This window comes from Microtus oregoni, unplaced genomic scaffold, assembly GCF_018167655.1.
Source record: "Microtus oregoni isolate MIOR12 unplaced genomic scaffold, Mior012 000029F_ref0000214, whole genome shotgun sequence".
Lineage (NCBI taxonomy): Eukaryota > Metazoa > Chordata > Mammalia > Rodentia > Cricetidae > Microtus > Microtus oregoni.
In genome coordinates this window covers 16,365,538-16,391,107 of record NW_024543088.1, presented here as the reverse complement: position 1 = coordinate 16,391,107, position 25,570 = coordinate 16,365,538, and the positions used below count along the sequence as shown (strand labels likewise).

The 25,570-nt window shown below is 39.9% G+C and overlaps 1 protein-coding gene and 1 pseudogene across 1 annotated transcript in view; one reads left to right on the top strand and one right to left on the bottom strand.

The window, feature by feature from the left end:
• Positions 1–1,088: 1,088 nt before the first annotated feature.
• Positions 1,089–2,252, bottom strand: LOC121465142 (annotated as a pseudogene).
• Positions 2,253–15,676: 13,424 nt separating this feature from the next.
• LOC121464697 (vomeronasal type-2 receptor 116-like) overlaps positions 15,677–25,570 on the top strand; it is a 36,480-nt gene continuing 26,586 nt past the window's right edge. Inside the window, exon 1 of the mRNA XM_041677722.1 lies at positions 15,677–15,879. Within this exon, the coding sequence (XP_041533656.1) occupies positions 15,677–15,879 (203 nt within the window). The remainder of the gene's footprint in view (positions 15,880–25,570) is intronic.

Below are 25,570 nucleotides of genomic sequence, written 5' to 3'. Positions count from 1 at the left end.
TACATTTTGGATCTATTGGTTTAATTTCTCTGACCCAGATATATCTAGAATTTTACCCCTTTTATTAGAGTTTTCTGGTTCGTAGATTTCAGAACTGTCTAGCCTCGTGATTTTTTTTTTGTTCTTGTTTCCGTTTATTAGTCTAGGAATCTACAAAAGTGTGACATGGAACAACAATCTCATGGAAAGAAAACAGAATACACAGGAGGGGGGTGGCTCTCTTCCCTGGCCCAATGCCTCAGGAAGGCACACATGTGAGGCTTGGGTACGGGGCCTCCTGTCCTGGACCCAGTGTGCTACACCGAAAGCCAGGCCCCTTTTTGAACCGAAGAGAGACCCTTCCTCACACCAGACTTGGGGTGTGGCTCAGGAGAGCTCAGGCGGCTGAAAGAACATGCTCCAAGCCACGGCTGAGCTGTGCTGAATCTACGGTGCCAGCCTTCAGAGTAAAACCAGCCAACAGCAGCGAGATAACCCAAGACAGTACCTGTGGGACATCCTTGTCCCTAGCACAGTATATAGGCCAGCATAGGCTCAGATTGGAGAAAAGTGGTAGGGTGAGGAGCAGAGAGGAGACTCCAGGTGCCATCTGCCACCTTCCCCAAAGGGGGTCAACTCTGTTCCCTGCATCCTCCCCTTGGCAAGAAGAACCAGACCTTCAGTCACATGTAGGGTGGTGGGAATGGAGATGTTTGCTAAACACGGCTTCTGCCTCTCAAGAATCCCTGGAGAAAAGAGGATTATCTAAGTGGCCAAGTCATAAGGATTGTCCTTCCCCAGTTCAGCAGGGCCAGCTGTCTGTTGTTTGGGGAACCCTAGAGGGGGTGGATAAGAAACCATCAAGGCCCAGAAATGTCAGCCACCACCGTGTGCAGGACATACTAGATGTGAGAACTCAAAATACTGACTCGCCCCTTCTTACAAAAGATCTAACATGGCAATGGTTTAACAAATTATAATTTATTTTAAATAACCCACAGACACCCATGACGCTTCCAAATTTACAAAGCAAGATGCACTTGAGAACTGGGTAGAAAAGGATTCGCAGTCTCTCCTTCCAGGAGCTGGACCCCACGGACTGGGTCAGTTCACTCCAGCACCTCCGTCTCCGGAAGGCCAAGTTTGGTCTTGTGATTGTCAAAGAGCTTCACCAGGGCCTCCATGTACATGGCGTGGTACATGTCGATGTCCTTCTGGGTCGGGAACTCCAGCTTGGGGACGGTGATGGGCTCACCCACAACAGTGGTGATAGGCTTGGAGTAGGGCACCAGCCCCCAGGTGTCAGAGGAGAAGAGGCCTCGGCCATGGAAGATGCACAGGGTGAAACCAATATACTTCTGGAACTTCTTCTGGACCCAGCGGCCCCAGGAGCCTTCCTCAAAGATCACCTGCTTGTACACCTCATTCTCTCCAAAGGAATAGGTGGGAACCAGAATAACTCCATGGCGCAGGGCCAGCTAAAGCCCTTGCAGTTCCGCAGAGTGACTGCGTTCTTGCCAGGCATGAAACTCAGGGACTCGGCTGCACCTCCCACCACGATGATGATAGCATTGCCACTCCTGTTCTTTGAAAGCAAGTAGTCTATGGTGTCTCGGTTGACAGGGCAGATGCCTCCAGACATCAAGTACTCCCGAAGGACAGGCATCCGGAAGTTGCTGGCCAACTTGGCCTTATGCCGGGAAACTTCTTGCTAACTTCGGTCGCCTCCGTGCTGAAGTTGCAGAAGGCACCCAGGCCCATGATGCCATGGGGATGGTACCCAAAGATATAGTTCCTGGTGGTCAGCAGGTTGTGTATCTTCACCAGCTGGATGGGAAAGTAGTCTCGGAAATAGCGCCACACGGCCCAGAACCGCACCCACTGCGATCTCCTGCCACCTTTCTTGGGCGTGTTCCAGTCAAAGGCCAGCCAGGTGAAGTAGAGCACAGCTAACAGCCAGCAGTCGGTGCAGAAGGTGTACATGAGAATAACACTGCAAGCCACTCCTAGCACCAGGAAGGACAGGACCCACTGTAGGACTGAGATGACCTGGAGCTGCTTTTCCACCTTGGACCTGTTGAGCCAGGAGACAGAAAAGATGTCTTGGAGGGCCGAGAGGATGCTGGAGCCAGTGCCCCATCGCCCAGACCCCTCGCGTGACAGGGCAGATCCTCCATTCTTGTTCTCTCTACGGGCAGCTTCGGCCCGACGCTCACCCCGCAGGACTCCGGAGTAGGCGGCAATGAGGGTCTTCATGCTGAAGTCGGTGCACATCACGGCCTTGCAGAAAGCCGCCTCACTCCGCGCCCCTGGCCCATGCCCTGGCCGCCGGGGCCAGAGCTCGGGGAGCCAGGGAGCAGCGCCCAGGTCCTGGCGGCTACCACACAAGAGCCTAGGCAGGCAGCTGCTGCCACCCCAGTTAAGCCTAGAAGCCAGCGAACCGCGGCCACGGCCTAGCCTTGTGATTTTTTAAACAATTATTTCTTGAGATTATACTTACATCACTTTCCCTTACCCTTAATTCATCCTCCCATGTACTCTGCCTGATTCTCTTTCAAACCATGGCCTCTTTTCTCACTCCTGTACACATTCATTTATGTACATATATATTTCTACGTACATAAACACAACCTGCTCAGACTATATAATCTTTCTTGTATGCATGTTTTTAGGTTTGACCACTGGTTTTGGGTCGCCAATAATAAGTGTGTGCCCCTCATGAGGAAGACTATTTCTCCTACCCTCATCATTCTTTGGTTGAGGTGTTTTCATTTAGGGTTGAGTCTTTGGGTTTTTGCTAGCCCATACATGTTGGTGAGACATTATGGGGAAATGCCTCTGTTATTACTTGGAGGCACAGTCTCACAGTAAACTCCCTGACTCTCTGTCCCTTACAATCTTTCCACCTTCTCTTACTCAACTTTCACTGGGGTGTGGGAGTGTGGACTACACAACCCTGTGGTTTGATTGATTGTGGTTTTTTGTAGTGGTCTCCATCTGTTGCAAAGGGAAGTTCATTGATGAAGGATGATGACTATACTTATCAGTGAGTATAAATTCATGTTTATAGTTGTTACAGATTATTCTGGTTTAGCGGCTGTACAGTTTCCTATAATAACCATAATTTCTCTAGGATTGAGTAGTTAGGTAGTTTACCCCTACAAGGGTATGGTATTCCTTTTGACGTATGGGTCTTAAAATCAATTGGAGAGCTTGTGGTTAGCACTAAGGTATGTTTGTCAATAGTGAGTTTGTAGGGTTATCATACCCTGCTGGTTATTGTTGTGGGTTCATAGGTATCAAGCTGGGTTAAGATTGTGTAGGTTGTCTCCTTTCTGTGAAGCTTGCATGACCATGGAAGTTAGACTGCAGAAAGGGAATGTTCAGGTCAGTTCAGTTAACAGGTCTCAGGGATCTTTTTCTGAAGAGTTTGGTGTCTTCATCAATAGGGCACTCTGGGCAGGAACAAAGGGCAACATCACTAGGCTGTATGTTTTAAGAGTCTCTTGAGAACTCTGACCAACAACTCAAATACAGCTTCTCATATCTGGCACTGGCGCCTTAGTTACGTGGCCTTTTGTTCTTAGGGGAGCACTGCCTTTGCATATGATAAAATCTCATTAACACTATCTCTATACATACTGACTAACATGTATATTTGTGTGTGTGTGTGTGTTTAGATAAATAGCTAATCGTATGATTCTTTGTGGATTTTTGAAACATTCTTATGGTTGATTAACCAACCTCCCTCCTTCTCCTCTTCTCCCCTTCTCTAAGAACCCCATGTTTCACATTTCTGCTACTAGATATCTAGTATTCTATTTTCCTTTGCCCTCCTCTCTGTATTTATCTCCCTCTCCCTCTCTAATCAGCAACCCTTTCTTTATCTCCTTTATGGTCACTCTTACTCTGACATTACCCTCTCTTTGGCTCCCCAACAACCTTCTTGTGAAGGAGACATCCACCCTATCCTGGTAATTAGCTCTATTTTATTTAATAGAACATGTACTCACATGTGAAAGTTTGGACCTAGGAGCCTCCAATAAGAGAAAACATGTAATATATTTTTTCTGTGTCTGTTACCACACTCAGTAGGATCTTTTCTAGTTCCATCCATTTACCTGCAAAGTATGTGATGTCAGTTTTCTTTATAGCTGAGTAGTATTCCATAGAGCACATGGATCACATTTTCATATCAATTTGTCAGTTGTAGGACCCTTGGTAGTTGTCATTTTCTAGCTATTATGAATAGGGCAGCAATGAACATGCCTGAGAAAACATCTGTAGAGCATATGATAAGTTCTTTGGGCACATGCCATGGATTGGTATAGCTGGGTCATCTGGTAGATTTTTTTTTATTTTTTGAGGATTCTTAGTAATTTCCATGTGACCAAACCCATTTAGAACTCCAACAGCAGTGGATGTGTATTTCGTTCTTGGCACTACCATCTTTGTTCTCTATCTTAGTTTGGCCCATTAAGCACTACATACAGCATTTGACCACTTTTCAAAAGTCCCAAAGTCTTCCACATCAAAAATGTAAAAGAACAACCAACCAACCAACCAACCAGACCAAACCAAACCAAGATTACCAGCTTAGGTCTGTCAGCAGCTATTAATACCCCACTCTCTGGTACCAACTTCAGTATTGGTTATTTTTCTATTGCTGTGATAAGACCAAGGTAACTCATAGAAGAAAGAATTGGTGGCAGCTGAGGTGACTGAGGAAAACCTTGGTGGCTAGGCCTGGGCCTGCTCCCTCAGAATTTCAGGACCTGAGGGGGCCACATGGGCCTGAAGGTGATGATGGAAGCCGAGGCATGGAGGAGCAGAGAGAGGCCGGCTCCAATTCACTGAATAGAAACTCTTAGGAGTTGGAGCTGTTGGAAAAGCCAAGCCTGCCCTGGTGATACAGCTAATTCAGAAACAATTTGTAGAGAGCAGGCCTGAGGCAGCAAACTCCACAAGAGCAGGACTGAGCCAGCAACCTGGGCTGGAGTAAACCTGAGACAGTAAACTCCACAAGAGCAGGTATAGGGGAGCAACCACTGGATGAGTGGATCAGGGCCAGAGACCTCTGCAAGTCTGGGCATAAATCTGGGACCTTCAAGGGAGTATACCTGAGCCAGGACCCCTGCTTATCCAAACGTGAGACTGGGACCTCCAAGGAACTAGGCCTGAGCCAGGACCTCTCTGGGTCTGGCCATGAGTCTGGGTCTGGGACCTGAGACAGTGAACTCCACAGGAACAGGTACAAGGGAGCAATGCTAAGCAAGTGAGCCAGAGCCAGAGACCGCTAAGGATCTGGATGTGAATCTGGAACCTTAAAGAGAGTAGACCTAATAAGGAGCTCTTTGTGTCCAGGCATGAGTCTGGGACCTCAAAGGGCATAGGCCTGAGTCAGGACCTCTGTTGGTCTGGGCATTGGTCTGAGATGTCAAAGGGAATAGGCAGGAACCAGAAACCTCTGCCAGTCTAAGCATTAGTCTGAGACTTCTGAGGGAGTAAGCCTGAGCCAGGTCCTCTGCGGGTCTGGGTGCACCCGACCATGGGAACTCCGAGAGAGTAAACCAGAGCCAGAGTCCTTTACAGGATTAACTCCAAGCCAGAGGACCTCTGCAGGAACAGATCCAGACCAGTGACATTTACAGAAGCACATCTGAGGCAACAACCTAGGTTAGAGCAGTCCAGAGACAACAAACTCCAAGGATGTAGAGCAAACCCTGGGAGCACTGAGTGACCTCCAGGAACATGGAGTGACCAACAGGGTTACCAGAACCGTGGTACTGACTGTATCATGAGGAACAACCATCTGAGCCTTGGATTCACTGGCACTTAGAAAATTAATCAACAGAATCACAGACAGCCCCAACCTCAAATATTAGAGAAAAAGATGATTAGATAAGGTAAGAACACATGCAACACCACAAAGAGCAGCACAACACCAGTAACACCAAAAGATCTTACAGTAGCAAGACTTGAAAAACCAAATATAGACGAAGCAAAAGAAAATAATATAAAAAATAACTTCAGGAGAATGTTTGAAACTCTTAAATAGGAAATGAGAAATTCCCTCAAAGAAATGGGAGAAAAAAAAACAAAGAAAAAAGTTGGAAGACATCAGCAAATCCCTTAAAGAAAACCAAGAAAAAGCAATCAGACTTATGAAAGAAACTATTAAAGACTTGAAAACTGAATTAGAGCCAATAAAGAAAACACAAGCCGAGGGAATTACAGAATTTCTGGAGGCATCACACTCCCTGACTTCAAACTCTACTACAGAGATACAGTACTGAAAACAGCCTGCTATTGGCATAAAAATAGACTGGAAGACCAATGGAACCAAATTGAAGACCCTGGTATTAATCCACACACCTTCGAACACCTGATTTTTGACAAAGAAGCAAAAAATATCAAATGGAAAAAAGATAACATATTTAACAAGTGGTGCTGCTGTAACTGGATATCAACATGTAGAAAAATGAAAATAGACCCATATCTATCACCATGCACAAAACTCAAGTCCAAATGGATCAAAGACCTCAACATAAAGCCAGCCACACTGAACTTTATAGAAGAGAAAGTGGGAAGTAAACTTTTACATACTGGCACAGGAGATCACTTCCTACAGATAACCCCAGTAGCACAGACTCTGAGAGAAATGATTAACAAGTGGGACCTCCTGAAACTGAAAAGCTTCTGTAAAGCAAAGGACATGATCAACAAGACAAAACGACAACCTAAAGACTAGGAAAAGACCTTCACTAACCCCACATCAGACAGAGGTCTGATCTCCAAAATATACAAAGAACTCAGGAAATTGGTCATTAAAAGAACATAGAATCCAACTAAAAAATGGAGTACAGACCTAAACAGAAAACTCTCAACACAGGAATCTAAAATGGCGAAAAGACACTTAAGGAAATGTTCAACATCCTTAGTCATCAGAGAAATGCAAATGAAAACAACTCTGAGATTCCATCTTATACTTGTAAGAATGGCCAAGATCAAAAAAGTTGATGACAACTTATGCTGGAGAGGTTGTGGGGTAAAGAGAACACTCCAGCATTGCTGGTGGGAATGCAAGCTGGTACAGCCCCTTTGGATGTCAGTATGGTGATTTCTCACATAATTAGGAAACAATGTTACTCAAGATAACAGTAATACCACTTTTGGGTATATATCCAAAGGATGCCCAGTTGTGCCACAAGGACATGTGCTCAACTACGTTCATAGCAGCATTGTCATAGCCAGAACCAGGAAACAACCTAAATGCCCCTCGATCAAAGAATGGATAAATAAAATATGGTACATTTACTCAACAGAAAAAAAAATGACATCTTGAATTTTGCAGGAAAATGGATGGAGCTAGAAAAAAATCATTTTTAATGAGGTAACCAAGACCCAGAAAGACAATTATCATATGTACTCACTCATAAGTGCTTTTTAAACATAAAGCAAAGAAAACCATCCCACAAATCACAATCCCAGAGAACCTAGACAGCAATGAGGACCCTAAGAGAGACATACATAGATCTAATCTACTTGAGAAGTAGAAAAAAATATAAGATCTCCTGAGTAAATTGGAAGCATGGGGACCTTGGAGAAGGTTGAAGGAGAGGTGAGAGGCGGGGGGGGGGGAGAAAAAATATAGACCTAAACCAACAAAATCAATTTAAAAATAGAATTAAAGACCCTGATATTATTTTTATTCTTTCACTTTTTCTTCTTTTTCTCTTTATTTTACATTCCAATCACAATTTGCCCTCCCACCCTTCCTCCTGCCCCCCCCCCGTCTCCTCCAGCCCACTCCCCATCCACTCCTACCAATGAGTAAGGGATCCCATGAGGAGCCAACAAAGTCTGCTACATTCAGATGGGCAGGACCATACCACTTCATCCTACATTAAGGCTCAAAACGCCACGAACCATAGGGAATGGGCTCCAACAAGCTAACTCATGTGTCAGGGATAGATCATGTGAAGACCCTGATATTAATGCGCATACCTATGATAATCTGGTTTGTGACAAAGAAGACAAAATTGCACAATGGAAAAAAGAAAGCATCTTCAACAAATGGTGCTGGCATAACTGCATGTCAACATGTAGAAGAATGCAAATAGAACCATATGTATTGTCATGCACAGTACTCAAGTCCACATGAATCAAAGACCTCAGCATAAATCTAGTTAGATGGAACTTAAATGAAGAGAAAGTGGGAAGTAGCCTTGAACACACAGGCACAGGAAATCTCTTCCTAGATAAAACACCAGTAGCACAGACACCGAGAGCAAGAATCAATAAACAGGACCTCCTGGAACTGAGAAGCTTCTGTAAGGCAAAGGACATGGTAAGTAAGATAAAATGCAGACTACAGAATTGGAAAAGGTCTTCACCAACACTACACCCAACAGAGGGATGACCTCCAAAATATATAAAGAACTCAAGAAATGAGACATCAAAATACCAAATAATCCAATTAAAAAATAGGGTACAGATCTAAACAGAGAATTCTCAACAGAAAAATCTCAAATGGTAAAAAGACATTTAAGGAAATGCTCAATCTCCTCAGTCATCATGGAAATGCAAACCTAAATGACTCTGAAATACCATCTTATACCTGTCAGAATGGCTAAGATTCAAAACACTGATGGCAGCCTACATTGGAGAATATGTGGTGTAAGGGAGACACTCCTTCATTTCCGGTGGGAGTGCAAGTTTATACAACCACTTTGGAAACCATTGTAGTGCTTTCTCAGAAGACGGAGAATCAATCTACATCAAGACCCAGCATGACCACTCCTGGGCATATAGCTAAAGGAAAGACAATCATACCACAAAGACATTTGCTCAACTATGTTCATAGCAGCAATATTTGTGGTTTTATGATTTTTTTATTCTTTTAATTTTTATATTCCAACCACATTTCCCCTTCCCACACCTTCTCCTGTCCCCCTTGACTCCCCCAAGCCCAGTCCATATATATGCACTCTTCCCAAAGGGTAAGGGATACTGGGGGGAGTCAACAAAGCATGGACCATTAAGTTGAGGGAGACCAAGACCCTCCCCTGCATTAAGGCTGAGCAGGGCATCCCACCATAAAGAATGGGCACCGACAAGCTAGCTCATGCACCAGGTATAGATCCTGGTCCTACTTTCAGGGGCCCCTCAGGTAGCCCACACTACATAACTGTCTCCCACATGCAGGGACCTAGTTTGGTCCCTTGGAGGCTCCACTGCTGTCAGTCTAGAGCTCACGTGTTCCAAAAATCTCAGTTCAGCTGTCTCTGTAGATTTTCTCTCTATGATCCTGACATCCTTTCTCATATATTCCTTCCTCCCTCTCTGGACTGGATTCCCAGAGCTCAGCCTGGTGTTTGGTCATGGATCTCTGCCTCTGATGCTGTCAATCACAGGATGGCAAATGAATGGAGCTAGAAAAAAAAAAACCTGACTGAGGTAACCCAGGCTCAGAACGACGAACACAGTAATACTCACTCATAAGGGAATACTAGATGTAAATTAAAGGAGAACCAGACCACAATCCAAAGCTCCAGAGAAGCTAGGTGACAAGGAGGACCCTAAGAGGGATGCATGGATCACCCTGGGAAGATGATATAGATGAGATCTCCTGGAGGCAAGGGAAAGGTAAAGGAGCATTTTGTTCCACTTTTACAAAACCTTCTATGCCTTCCATTTTAAAGACACATAGATATTAGAAAACTTCCTTCAGAAATTGTCAATAACCTGATAATAACTCAAAAACTAAGCAGGAATTTAACTTACAATTCAGTAATTAAATGTTTAATAAATGGACATAGTTTGATATTTGGGGTAAAAAAATCAAGTTCTAAATATTTCTATATTATGTTTGCTCCAACATATGTAATCTTGTCTAAAGGTTGAAAATCATATTTACTGTATTTCTATAATACTTACCCAAATTAATATTCTGATCAGTATTGTAAGTTCCATTTAATGTATAAAATACTTAGAGTTCTTAAAAAATATTTGAACTTCACAAATATTGATTAATAGCAAAATATCTTACTTAGAGATAATTTAATGGTCACCAAAAGTTATTTTGATAATCATTATGTAATAAAATAAAATGATTAATTTGGCTACAGATCAACATCTAATTATTGTATAACAATAGAAGCCTTTACTTTTGCAATGATGCAATAAAATAGCCTTAAAATATGAAAGGATTACATAATACAATCAATGAATGTGCACATGAAATTTTTATTGAAATGAATTTAAGTGTCTTCTGACTTTCAAAATATGAGTAGAGCACAGTGAATTCCTTTAGAAGTGGTATGTTTTACTAGAAGAATTGCAAATGGATACAAATAAAAAAATAAATGTAGGATGACTAATAAAAACTCAGAGACTGATTTTGGGGTTCAACCTGAAGGTCAGAAAAGCAAAACAGTCAGCCACTGACACTTACTTCCACTTCAGTACAAAATGACAATCCTAATTTTGGACTGAGGTAGAGGTAACAGCCAGTAGCTTGCAGTTTTACTTTGCTGATCTTTAGATTGAACCCCAATATCTGTCTCTGGGTTTTTATTAATTGTCCTACAACAAACAATGAAGGTATCCTTAAAAAGCCAAGTTATAAATCCAATCTAATATTTCAGAAATATATAAAAAATTATATCTTTATATCCCTGCTCCCATATCCATCCTTCCTCCATCTTAACCATCCCACTCCCCCAAGCTCTTCCAACCCTCCCCTTCTCCCTTGTCCCCTCTCTCTTCCCCTCTCCCCTTCTCCCTACTCCCACCCTATACTCCCAACTTTTGCCTGGAGATCTTTTCTGCTTCCAATTTCCAGGAGGATAAATATATGTTTTTTTTGGAGGGGGGGGAAATCACCTTATTACTTAGCTTCTCTAGGATCACTAACTATAGGCTCATTTGTTTATGGCTAGAATCCACTAATGAGTGAGTACATACCATATTCATATTTTGGGTCTACATTATCTCACTCAAATAGTGTTTTCTATTTCTATCCATTTTCATGCAAAATTCAAGATGTCATTGTTTTTTACCGCTTAGTAATACTCTAATGTGTAGATGTGCCACACTTTCTTTATCCATTTTTCCATTGAGGGCCATCTAAGTTGTTTCCGGGTTCTGGTTATTACAAATAATGCTGCTATGAACATAGTTGAACAAATGCTAATGTAGTATGATTGGGCATCTCTTGGGTACATTCCCAACAGTAGTATTGCTGGATTATACAATGGAAGAAAGAAAGCATCTTTAAAAAATGGTGCTGGTATAACTGGATGTCAACCTGTAGAAGAATGAAAATAGATCCATATCTATCACCATGCACAAAACTCAAGTCAAAATGGATTAAAGACCTTAATATAAATCTGACCACACTGAACCTGATAGAAGAGAAAGTGGGAAGTAGCCTGCAATGCATGGGCACAGGCGACCACTTACTACATATAACCTTAGTAGCACAGACAATAAGAGCAGCAATGAATAAATGGGACCTCCTGAAACTGAGAAGCTTCTTTTAAGCAAAGGACACAATCATTAAGACAAAAAGGCAACCTACTGAATGGGAAAAGATCTTCACCAACCCCACATCAGACAAAGAAATGATCTCCAAAATATATAAAAAAACTCAAGAAACTAGACATTAATATTCTAAATAACCCAATTAAAAGATGGGGTACTGAACTGAACAGAGAATTCTTAACAGAAGAAGTTCAAATGGCGGAAAGTTACTTAAGGATATGTTCATCTTCCTTAGCTATCAGGGAAATGCAAATCAAAACAACTTTGAGATACCATCTTACACATGTCAGAATGGCTAAAATCAAAAACACCAATGATAGCTTATTCTGGAGAGGTTGTTGAGAAAGGAAAACACACATCCATTGATGGTGAAAATGCAAAGTTGTGCAACTACTTTGGAAATCAGTGTGCCAGTTTCTCAGAAAATTGGGAATCAACTTACCGTAAGTTGTTTCTATCTCAGATTTTAGTCCAGCTTTCTCTTCTGGGTCACTGTTCCTTGACACTCCCTCCCCTTGCTTCTTTGGAGACTGAATCCTGCTTTGTATTAAGCTTGTGTGTTTTTCCAGTCTCTTGGCTTTTTCCTCCCCGGTGTTAGATGACAGTCATAAGCTGCCATGCCAGGCTCAGCTTTTATCCCCAGAGCATTTATTCTTGAATATCCCCTGAGGTGGCCCTATACTCTCCACTGTCTGTACTTCACTCTTTTTCATGACACTCAGTCCCTCTTGCATACTGCCAAAGATAGCATGGACTAACCATGCACGGTTCCTGTGGTTTGATTTCTGACTTAAACGACAATGGTCACCAAGCATCCCTTTTGGAGGATGATGTTTTCCTATAGAATTTCTGAAGACAGTGACTTCACTGTCTTGGATCTCCACTGTCCCAAAAGTAGAAAGATCCCTAGGGTGAGGCTGCAGGTTGCTTAAGCAAGAGACTACAAGGACATGCTTGGGTCTCTGCTCTACCTTCTGACTTGGACGAGGAATACTGTATAACTTCAGACAGAGAAGCTGCATCTAAGCTTAATAACATCTTTTCTGTAGCCAGTGCCTATCAGCTAATAACAATGTCCTTGGAGAGCTACTCTGGAGGACAACATGGTGAAGACACTGATCCGCAGATGGGGAGTATCTTCAAGCCATGATGCTGTGTGGGTGGGGATGGACATAGATCTTGATGTGGCAGTGAGAAATCCTGTCAACAGAGGAATAGAAAGGAAGACCTGTGTAGGGAACCAAAACTCTCAGGCAGAGAAATTGTCTCTGTTGAAGTTTTATTGATCCTTGGAGCCAAGGCTCCCCACAACCCCCAGACTACAGCCTGAGGGTGGATCTGGCCAGAAGCAGAGTCCACTGCTCCCCAGGCTCTGTCCAGTTGCTCAAAGGGGTAAAGGGAGACTAGACAGGAGCAAAGTGCTCGAAACAGATCATCGGTCCTCTTCCTACCTTGGGGAGGACCTCCCTGTCTCCCAGGGTCACCAAGAGAATATCCATCCACATTGCTGGAGGCAACCCTCAATGTCAGTCCTAGGTTGTCTACATGGTCTGGCTGCATTGGCCAGACGCCCATCTGTCTGGCTCCGTGGGCCAGCCATTGGCAATGGCTGGGACAGACCCTTGAGTCACCACGTTCTTCAGTTGAGGACATTCAGGAACTGCCCCATCATCACTGGAGTCTGATTCTTCTGCATCACTGTGACTGTTCTCTACCATCTAAAATTAAAGCTGAGGCCTTGACAGCAGGCCACACACATATATTAGCTTTCTGAAATTATGGCTTCATGGCGGAATTACTGGTGGGAGCCAGATTTGCTCTCAAAACGATGCGGAGTTTCTAGATTCAAGCCACCTTGACAAGCATGCCAACAGCTGTTCATAAACACCTTTTAAGTGTTTGGTGACAGGGCCTGTTAAAAGAACTGTGAGGTTTTTGCTGATAAGCCTGAGTCAGGAAGATGCTTTTAAAGGAGCCACATCTCTGATTGTCTCTAGAAAACAGAGTCTGTTGGTGAAGAGACTATTACCAAGAAGTTGTACTTGGCTCTGCTCTTGTCTATTTAGAATCCTCTTTTCTTTTAAAGCTTTCTCAGGCTTTATCTGGAAATTTTGCCAAACACTTGGGTACCATTTTTACATAGAAGCATCTGTGTTACCTGGTCCCACAGCCATTCAATCACAAAGAAACAAACAGAGGTTTATATTAATTTCAAACTGCTTGGCCTATTATCTCAGGCTTATGATTAACTAGCACTTACAACTACGATTAACCCATAATTCTTGTCTATGGTTAGGCACATGACGTGGTACATTTTCTCAGTGAGGCATTCTCATCTTGCTTCTTCTGCATCTGGTTGGTGACTGTGTCTCTGTCTTTCCTCTCCCCAGAATTCTCTCTTTCTGGTTATCTGGCCTATACTTCATGCATGGCTATTGGCCAATCAGTGTTTTATTAAAACAATGCAATTGACAAATATTTACAGTATACAAAACCACTATTGCACAGTAGTTATTTAAACCTGTGAACCCAAAGTTTCAACATCATAGCATGATGGACTGGTAATATGACTTAAAAAAAAGTACCTGCCTAGAATGCAGAAGGCACTGTATTTCATACTCAATGTTGCAAAGAATTAGAGAGTGTTACAAATGAACATTTTCACAAAAGCATCTTTGAAATTCAATGTTTATTCTATCCCTTTCTGTCTTTGTGGTAGCTACATTTTGAAAGAATAATATTGACATGTCTCCAATTGAAGGCCACTTAAAGTACTTTTATCTAAAAAACTGTAGACTCTAAGGGCTAGGGAGATGGTGCAGTTGACTACAAAATAATAAGAACCTGAGTTTAGTTTCCCAGTTCTGACATTTAAAAACAAAACAGAACACTTGTAGTCCCAGTACTTCCTTGTGACGGCATTTGCCCATTTGATCTACCTAAATCAGACAGTTCTGGTTTTACTAAGAAACCATATTTTAAAAAACTAAGATGGAGAGGACTTAAGGAAGACATCTAATTTCAACCTCTGGTTTCCACATGGTGTCCGCACAGAAACACAGATACACATATAAACACAAAAACCTAGTAGTCTCTAGTTTCAAAGCATTATTAGGTTGGGAGAAAATTGAAGGCAAAGGGCAAAAGGGTCCCATATACTCCATGATTACTCACATTATTAATGATTTATGTAGAATAGAACATGACACAATTTATATAGGATATATATATATATATCCTATATATATGGGATATATCATTATTTAGTAAAGATAAAATAAAATAATACACCACTACAATATGATACTGAATTATTTCGCTTCCCTGATATTTTCCTTTGCTCCTGGACAACATATATGTCTATATATTTTTGCTTTCACTGTTTTTAGTAAAAGAAAGAATTTATTAATATTTTCTGTTGATTTTCTTCTGTTTCAGAGGAGACGAGGGACATATACACCACATACTATAAAAAAACCACAACCATGGGCAAAATAAATGCTTTGGACATATAGATGAATTATAAGAACACTTTTTAAAACATAATCTCTAGTACAGGTAGACCTTAACATCCTAAATATATAATGATGATCTTTATCGCCTGATTTTACTGTCTCTTGATCTTTCAGTGCTGGGATTAGAGATGCTAATAACAATGCTCAGTTTATGTGGTGCCATATAATCTGAGCCTTTGTGCCTGATTAAAAATAATTCAGCTATCCACTGACTATCCTTAACTACACATCCCTCAAGACAATATTTTTATCCGTAACTGAAGGTAAAAGTTTCTTAGTACCAGCTTGGTCAAGTCTTCCCAGAAGGACTTCATTTCAGAAGGGAGCCCTGTTGTCAGTGGAACTGGATGAATCATGCCACTAGGGACTGGAGAAGATGAGCCTCAAGCATATTTTAACCTTATATTTTTTTTTTACCTGGACTCCAGATGTGATGCCCCAGGATGAATGTTTTTCAGAATCCATCAGGGAAATATTAGTAATCTGAGTTGAAGGATCTTTGGGAATGAGAGTGGTCATCATAGCCAACAAAAACATTGGAATTTACATGAACAGGTACAAGTACTTGGGATATGCATACACCTGCCTGCTCTGAAAATTCAGACTCTACACAGTTTGACTTTGTAGATTCTTCCATGATGCTCCCTCTGCTTTTTATGTTTCTGGTTCTGCCATATTCCAGCTATGTTTCTTCCTTTGATCGTTCTTCCTGTGCTGCAAAGACAGGGGTCAGTGTGTACAAGGGTGGGGATATGGTGCTTGCTGCATTTTTCCCACTGCATACTATTGTATATGATTCCATCACTGAAGATCCAAGCAGTGCAGGCCTCTATCATCAGTAAGTTCATTTTTTCATTTCTTTGTTTTCTGTCATATTTTCAAATAGATAATGCCTAGAAATATTATATGTGCATACATCAGTGCTGTCTACATCCTTCATACCACTCTTTCAACTCCATATACCAAGAACTCTTTCTACTTTATTTTTCTTTACTAGTTTTATTAGGTTTTTTTTTTTGCTTCAAAAAGAACAAATTTTTTTTAGTTTCCTTCATTCTACCTTCCCCTTTCTGAGACTCAATTCTTTCTTGATCATTCAAACGTTCCTGACTCTCTTCCAGACTGTGTTGTCACTGAATGATATCCAACAGTACTATTTACAAGCACAATACAAGCCTCTGGTATCGAATATTTTCAAAGAGTATAAGGAACAGTCTCTTTGTGAGTAGTAAAGGATCTTTTTTATCTGTTTATATCAGCATTTTGAGTTATTTGTATTAATTTAAGTTACTTGTACTTATATTGGTATAAAACCTCTGTCAAATGTATACTTGATAATGATTTTCTTACTCTGGGCTTTTTCTTCACCTGTTGATTACTGTGCAGAAGATTTTTAGTTTTATGAAGAACCAATTGTCAACTATTGGACTTAATACTTGGACAGAATCCTTCCCTACAATTCTAGCATGATGGTACTACCTATGTTTTCTTCTAGCAGTTTCTGTGTTTCAGACTTCACATTTACATCTTAGACCCCCCATTGAATTTAGTTTTTGTACAGCCTAATAGACACAGGTTATTTTCATTCTTCTGCATGTGGACATCCAGTCTTCTCAGAACCATTTATTGAAGATGCTTTCTTTTTGGCATAGGTTTTTTTTTTTTGGTATCTTAGTCAAGTACTAAGTTGCTGAAGTTACATGTACTCCTGTTTGGGATTTGATTTTGTTCCATTGGTCTACATGGATGCTTTGTGTCAGTACCATGTCTTTTTATTACTATGGCTGTCTAATATATACTAAGATCTGGGATGGAAATCCCTCCAGCATCATTCTTTTATCTCAGGATTGTATTGTGGTTTTATATAAATTATAGAATAGATTTTTATTAGTTATTAAGAAAAATAAGGTGGGATTTTAACCTAAATTGCATTGAACTTCATTCCCTAGTGTCTTTCCTTCTTCAAAAGTTAAATTTCATTAAAGAAAACCTTTATTTCCTTGGTTACACTTTTCCTAGATAGTTTTCCTTGAGGGTATTGTGCATGTGCTCATGATCTTCTTTTTTGTATGTTTATTGTTGATGTATCATAAAAGCTATTGATTATGCAAGCTGACTCCATATCCTACTTTGTTACTGAATTTGATTATCATTTCTTTCCTGGTAGAATTTTTGGGATCTCTATTGTATAGTATCATGTTATCTTTCAATAATAATAGTATACCTTATTCTTTGCTTACTTGTATTCCCCTTAATTCCTTCTCTAGCTAATACTTCAGGAACAGTATTTAAAAGTAGTAGAGGTGGTAGACATTCCTGACTGAATTCTGAGAGGGATTGTCTCCATTTATGTTGATGATGTTGTCATCAGGGTATATATAAATATAGTTAATCTTATTGTATTGAGGTATGTTTCCTCTAGCTCTACAATTAATGACCTTGATCTTTAATACATGAAAATGTTATCAAAGATTTTATGCATCTATGGAAATAATCATGTGATTACTATTGGGCATATATCCATTATGTGATTTATTATATTTATTTACTTGAGACATAGGTGGAACCATCCCCACATTTCAGTTAGAAAGCCAATTTGGACATAGTTGAAGACTTTTTATTGTATTCTGCTTGTAATATTTTGTTGACTATTTTTAATCTGTGTTCCTCAGGAATATTGGCCTATGCTGTTGCTATCTGTTTTTTTTGTTTGTTTGTTTGTTTGTTTTATTTAGTAGAGTGATACTGGCTTTGTAGAAGTTTGGGAGTGCTCATTCTGTTTCTTTTCTCTTTTAATAATTTAAAAAGTATCTGAAAGATTAAAAATCTGCAAGAATTGTGTTGTGAATCCATCTGGCCCTAAATTTTTTTGGCTGAAAACTTTCCATTATTATTCATTCTCCTCATTTTTATGGTTCTATTTAAATGTTTTATTTCTTCTTGGGTTAATTTGGGGATTTGACATAATATGGAAAATCATTTACTTTTTAACTTTTCCAAATTAATGAAATGCAGTTTGTAAAATTTTCCTTCATAATAGTATCAGACATAGGTGGAACCATCCCCACATTTCAATTAGAAAGCCAACTTGGTCATACTTGAAGATCTTTTTATTGTATTCTGTTTGTAATATTTTGTTGACTATTTTTAGTCTGCATTCCTAAGGAATATTGGCCTATGCTGTTGCTATCTGTTTTTTTTTTTTTGAGTACAGTAATACTGGTTTTGTAGAAGTTTGGGAGTGCTCATTCTGTTTCTTTTATCTTTTAATAATTTAAAAATGATCTGAAAGATTAAAAATCTGCTAGAATTGTGTTGTGAATCCATCTGGCCCTGAACTTTTTTGACTGAAGACTTTCCATTATTATTTTAATCTCCTCATTTTTATGGTTCTATTTAAATGTTTTATTTCTTCTTGGGTTAATGTTGGAGATTTGGCATAATATGGAAAGTCATTTACTTTTTAACTTTTCCATATTAATGAAATGCAGTTTGTAAAAATTTTCCTCATAATAGTGTCAGTTTCTTATGTACATGTTATAATCTTTCCCTGTTAGTTGCAGATTCTGCTAACTTGGTTTCACTCTTTCCCTATCTTTCTCTTTTTAATTAGAAAACAAAACAAAATATGATAATATTATAATATAATAGTATAAGATCTTTAAAAACAGAATAGGATTAAACAAACAGAAAAAAATGTCTAAAGATAAAGCATAAGACCTTACAGACATAGAGACAGCTTCACACACAGAGAAAATCCATAAGATAAAATTTGAAATTATTATATATGTGTTCGTATATATAATATATATGTATCATGTGTGAAGACAGAGAGACAGATAAACAGTAGATAGGGAAAAAGAAACAACTTTAAGAAAGAAATTCCCACAAAAAAGGATTAGAAAGAAAAAAATCTCCAAAAATATTAGATTCATTTTGTGTCGGCTATCTACTGCTGGACATGTGACATTCACTTAAGTGGGGTCAGTATACCCAATGAGACTCCATTGGAAAACACCTGATTTTTCCTTCGCCAGTGGTTATCAACTGGAGATAGCTTTTGAATTAGGGAATGGGGCTTGTGTCTATGTTGACTTTCAGTGCTGAGACCGCATCTGGATTAGACATGTGCAGGTCCTGTGAATGCGGCCAGACTATGTGAATGTGTCTGTGTGTCAGTCCTGATGTGTCTAGAAGTGACCGTTTCCTTGGAGTCATCCATCCCTTTTAGCTCTTACAGTCTTCCTGCCTCACCTTCCATAGGATTTCTGAGTCCTCTGGAGATGTATTTGTGGGAGACATTTCATTTATGACTGAATGTCAAAGGACTCTTTTTCTCTGCATATTTTATGTTAGCTACTTATGATTTCATTTTCCTCTCTGTCCTTTGTGGCCTATATATTTGACCCATCTCATGTTCCGTTTTACCTGAGATAAAGTTTGAATCCCTTAGACATGAACATTAAGTTGCTGAGGACATCAACTTGGATGACAACTTTCTGGTACAATTATTGTTATGCTCTTATCTGTGTCAACCAAACCTTCAGTGACAAAGTCATTTGTTTTTTAATTTTGGTCTTTGTTAATTCATGGAAGTTTACTAAAATACTCACTTTATGGTTTCTCCTGATTTTTTGTTCTTTCTTTTTAGTTGTTATATTATCCAGATCAGTATGGTTTCTGACAATAGGCATTAGATTCATTGTGCTCTGGGGAGGAGTTTCCTTAATAGTTACATGAGTCAACTGAATTGGATTTGACATAGGGGTTTGTGAGAGGTCCCTCAAGGAGGTTCCCAATGCAAATCATTGCATTGAATGTCTCTTGTTTATCTACATTCTTTAGTCCAATGCCAGACTTTCCCATACCTTGTGTATAATCCAGAATGGAGAGACATTCTGATTGGATTATGCTTAGAAAAAAACATTGTTTCTAGGAATGCAATGTTTACAATCTCATTTAAGATGACTTGTTTGCCAAAATTTAAACACATTATATTTAAATTTTGCCTTAAACCTCTGGAAGTCAACTCTTCTATCCATATATCATCATGGTTATGAGATTTATTGTATCTCAGATGATGTGGGAGTCCCTTCTGTGTGCTGTAATTACCATTAATAAATAAGCTGCCTTGGTCTGTTGAGAGGGCAGAACTGAGGTAGGTGGGGAACACAGAACTGAATACTGGGAGGAAAGAGGGTGGAGAGAGACAGCATGGAACCACCAGAGTCAGATATGCCAAATCTTTGCTTGTAAGCCACTGCCACGTATTGATATACAGATTAATGAAGATGGCTTAAATTAAGATGAAAGAGTTAGCCAAAAAGAAGCTAGAGATAATGAGCCAAGCAGTGATTTAATTAATACAGTCCCTGTATGATTATTTTGGTTTTAGGTGACCAAGACAAACAAGCGGCTCTTGCAACAAATTGGCACCCAATGTGGGGCCAACTAAATTCACTTAAAAGTTTGAGAGAGTTTAAAAAGAAATTCTAGACATACACAAAAAAACCACAGCTTCTTGCTGTTTTCTGGCAGCATGCCTCAGCTCCTTTAAAAGAGGTTTTTCTGACTCAGCAGCAGCAGCAGGCAAAAGCTGTGACATTTTGAAATATAGCTATTTTGGAACATGCTGAAAATGTGACCTCTGGCTTTTCGGAAGACCCAGTATTTGGATGGGAATGTCAGCAGAGTGCTGTGGCTTGCTTGATGGCAACTTGTACTGGGTGTTTTCCTGGAAATGGGCCTGTGTGTGGCTGAGAGGCACAAGCAGGTCCACCATGCTAGATTGAGCAGAGCAAGCAGGTGGTAACATATTTGACCTAGTAATGTCACACCTTAGCTTCTTTTTTAAAAATTTTTTTATTGAGAAAAAGAAAAAAAAGTTTCTGCCTCCTCCCAGCCTCCCATTTCCCTCCCACTCCTCCCACCCTTTTCTCTCTTCCCCCACTCCTCTCCCCCTCCCTCTCCAGTCCAAAGAGCAGTCAGGGTTACCTGCCCTGTGGAAAGTCCAAGGTCCTCCCCCCTCTGTCCATGTCTAGGAAGGTGAACATCCAAACTGGCAAGGCTCCCACAAAGCCAGAACATGAAGTAGGATCAAAACCCAGTGCCATTGTCCTTGGCTTCTCATCAGCCCTCATTGTTCGCCATGTTCAGAGAGTCCAGTTTTATCCTATGCTTCTTCAGTCACAGTCCAGCTGGCCTTGGTGAGCTCCCAATAGATCAGCCCCACTGTCTCAGTGGGTGGGTGCACCCCGCGTGGTCCTGACTTCCTTGTTCATGTTCTCCCTCCTTCTGCTCCTCATTGGGACCTTGGGAGCTCAGTCCAGTGCTCCAGTGTGGGTCTCTGTCTCTATCTCCATCCATCACCAGATGAAGGTTCTACGGTGATATGCAAGATATTTGTCAGTATTGCTATAGGATAGGGTCATTTCAGGTTCCCTATCCTCAGCTGCCCAAGGAACTAACTGGGGACATCGCCTTGGGCTCCTGGGAGCCACTCTAGGTTCAAGTCTCTTGCCAACCCTAAGGTAGCTCCCTTAATTAAGATTTGTGCTTCCCTGCTCCCCTATCCAACCTTCCTTTATCCCAATCATCCTGTTTCACCAAGTTTCCCCCATCCTCCCCTTCTCACTTTTCTCTCCCCATCTCTCCTTACCCCCATCCCACCCCACCCCCAAGATCCCAATTTTTTCCCCGGCAATTTTGTCTACTTCCCATAGCCAAGAGGATAACTATAAGTTTTTCTTTGGGTCCACCTTCATATTTAGCTTCTTTAGGATCACCAATTATAGACTCCATTACCTTTATTTATGGCTAGAAACCAATTATGAGTGAGTACATCCCATGTTCATCTTTTTGGGTCTGGGTTACCTCACTCAGGATAGTGTTTTCTATTTCCATCCATTTGCATGCAAAATTCTAGAAGTCATTGTTTTTTACCGCAGTGTAGTACTCTAATATGTATATATTCCACACTTTCTTCATCCATTCTCCCATTGTAGGACATCTGGGTTGTTTCCAGGTTCTGGCAATTGCAAATAATACTTACAGCTTAGATTCTTAAGTGCTTAGCATTTTAAGGAGCACTTCTGGTCAAAAAGTAATTACAGATATGCAATAAAGACAAATTCAGATAAAAAAACTTATAAATGGGTCACAGTGTTGGATAAAAAGACAGACAGTCGTAGATTAAAGGAGTAAAGATAATAAAATAAATATAAAAAAACAAAAGAGTAAAAATAAGCCACATAAAAATTGGAAAATTCACAGAGAGTCTGGATTATGTACATTATTGTGTACTCTTTAATTTTCTTTTTTTACTGTAGAGGAGCTAAGTACAGAGGGACATTTCATTGTATGGGCTGCTAAGCTAAACCAACAGGTATATTATAAAGGTATATTGACTTCAGAATTTGGGTCTAAGGATATGTTGCTTTGGAAAAGAGGTTCTTCTATTGTCTCCACAGAGGATGAGAACCTGTGGATTGCTTCCAGACTTGTGTAACCAGACTTGTGGAACAAGACCCCCAGAAAGGTCCCCATGAGCACCCCAAAAATACCCTCAAAAAATTACTTCACCCAATAAACAGCAGGAAGAAGTTTAGAGAGAAATAATTATGCCCATATTCCCAAATATTCTGTATAATTGTTTATTTACATTTAAAGGGGGATATGATATAGACATTTGCATTGGTATGGATCTTGGTTTATTGATACAAATTTAAGGTCAATCTTATATGTATATTTATGCTCTTGATTAAGGTATTGTGATTGTGTAATTTGTTTCAAAATGTAATGTATAATTAAGAAATATAGGTTAATAAATAATCATCTATAAAAGTCAACCTTGTAGTAATGATAGTTAGATTTTCTACATGTGCAGAAATGTATTTTAGATAAATAGGTATTCTTCAATTCTTTCAGAGACCTTCAAAATATCCTTCTGGAGTCTTTAATAGAGTTGAAAAATAAATATAGTTTTCCTTAGTTATGCTAAAACACGGAGTAGATATAAATATTATAACTGTAATTCTTGTTTGATAACTGTTTTGTTATATGTAATTTTACTATGTTAAAGTTAAAGCCTTCTTTTTTATTGAAATAACAAAGGGGAGGTGATGTGGGAGTCCCCTCTATGTGATGTGATTATCATTAATGAATAAAGAAATTGCCTTGACTTGTTGAGAGGGCAGAACTTAGGTAGGCAGGGAGACAGAACTGAATGCTGGGAGAAAGGAGGGTGGATAGAGTCACCATGGAGCCACCAGAGTCAGACATGCTGGATCTTTGACAGTAAGCAACTGCCATGTGACAATACACAGGTTAATGGAGATGGGTTAAATTAAGATGTGAGAGTTAGGCAGTAAGAAGCTAGAGCTAATGAACCACGCAGTGACTTAATCAATACAGTTCCTGTGTGATTATTTTGGTTCTGGCGACTGGGACAAACAAGTGGCTCTCCTCCAAGACTCACATCCATTCCTCCAAAGGTGCTGACGTTGCCTTTGATGACCTAATTATTTTTACATTGAGAATTAGCATTTTCAAAAGCCTGAAATTCAATTATTATTAGTCTAGTTCCTAAATTTGGTATCATTCTATTTACTGCTGATGCAAATCTTTGTAAGAAATCCAAGAAGATTTCTTTTGGGTCATTTACAAGATTTCAGTAAATGATTCAACCTTTCCTACTTCAATTCTGTACCAAGCAGTCAAAGCTGTTGCATGGCATAAAGCCAGGATGTGGCCATCATGTAGGGCTTGTCTTTCTATAATAGCATAAACTCCTTCTCCAAGAAGTTGATCTTGGGAGATTTCCATGCCTCTAGTTATACTCCATCAGAAACAGGTCCTCCATTGTGACTGTGAATCAGATTCTAAAACAGCTTTAATTGTGTCCACTCAATGGTTAGGGATAACTGTATTATAAATTGACCACAAGTTTAATATTTGCTTCACAAAAGGTGAATGAATACCAGATGAGACTATTGATTCCTCGATTTATCCTTAAATTTAACATTGACACAGAAGTCCAATTAGCTATAACAGATCATCTACCATTTGATAATTCCTGCAAGGTTACTCTGTGGTATTAAGGTTGGTTGTTTGGAAACCTTAGGTTGTTCCTCTCATTACAATGCAATGCCGAAATTCTTCTATCTGGATTTGGATAGCTCTGTGGTATGTTTTATTAAATTTTTCTAAGACATGTATCTTGGCAGTCAAGTCATACAAAATTTTAAGAGGCAAACCAAAGCTGGGCGGTGGTGGCACACACCTTTAATCCCAGAACTTGGGAGGCAGAGGCAGGCAGATCTCTGTGAGTTCGAGGCCAGCCTGGTCTAGAAGAGCTAGTTCCAGGACAGGACCAAAAAGCTACAGAGAAACCCTGTCTCGAAAATTAAAAAAAAGAGAGAGAGAGAGAGAGACAAACCAAGAATTAACAAAATTAGAACAAGGGTTATTAAAATGATAACAGTATGTCAATCTTGGTTTTTAATTCTTTCATTGAATTGGTCTATTTTTATATCATGCATTACATAATCAGAAGAGACCTAACATTCACTATTGTAGTTATGTTTTCCCATGGGGAAAGAAACTCCATTTTAACTAATTCCTTCCCTAAGAATCCTCAATTTTCTGACCAAGTAGACCACAAATATTGTTGGAGATATTTGGCTTATTGCTATGGCATAGATCAGTCAGTAAAAGCCTGACTGAATTTCAAGGCATCTACACAGTTTCTCGTCATCCCAAAAGGGGGTTCAAGGGAAAACCCACCAGAGGAGAAGAAAGAAAAACCTAGCCAGTAGGGTGGTAACTCTGGCTGTGTGGAGCTCTGGCCTATACCAGAGACTGCAAAGCAAGAGGTAAATGACTTTTATTGTAAATTTGTACTCCAAAAATGGGTGCCAGATGCATCATGAGCAATAAAAACCAAGAGACAGATATTTGACTTCAAACTGAAAATCAAAAGCAGAGCAAGCAACCACTAGAGAGCTCTTCTACAAAATCTTCAGACTGAAAAGATAGTGAGTTTCTGTCCTATCCTGTCTTATATTTCTCTCTAGTGCTGGTACTGAATCTATACAGCACCACTGCCTGGCCTGTATGGCTGACTAGTATGGCTAGCTTTGTTCTGATCTTCAGGCAAGTTTTATTCATTAAAACATAAGTTAAATATGAGTTTGAAAAATGTTCCATAATAATCTTCTGGAATTTATTGGAATCTGATGTATGTCCCATTTTCATCTCTAATTTCATTTTAGAGGGCCACTATTTTTCTCCCTTTTTTGAAATATTAAACATCTTCAATTTACTAAACAAAGATACATAGGTGCTATTCTTGAAAGTATTTCCCTGTATGCCTCCATTCCCAGCTATTCTTTCCATTTTCAAGCTGCTATCATGCTCAGAGTCTACTTTGTTCATCCCATTTCATGTCTACTTTCATGTCATCTGTATACTTATCAGGTTTTATGTATCTACATGAAATCTAGGACTTATCAATGAGAAAATATGATATT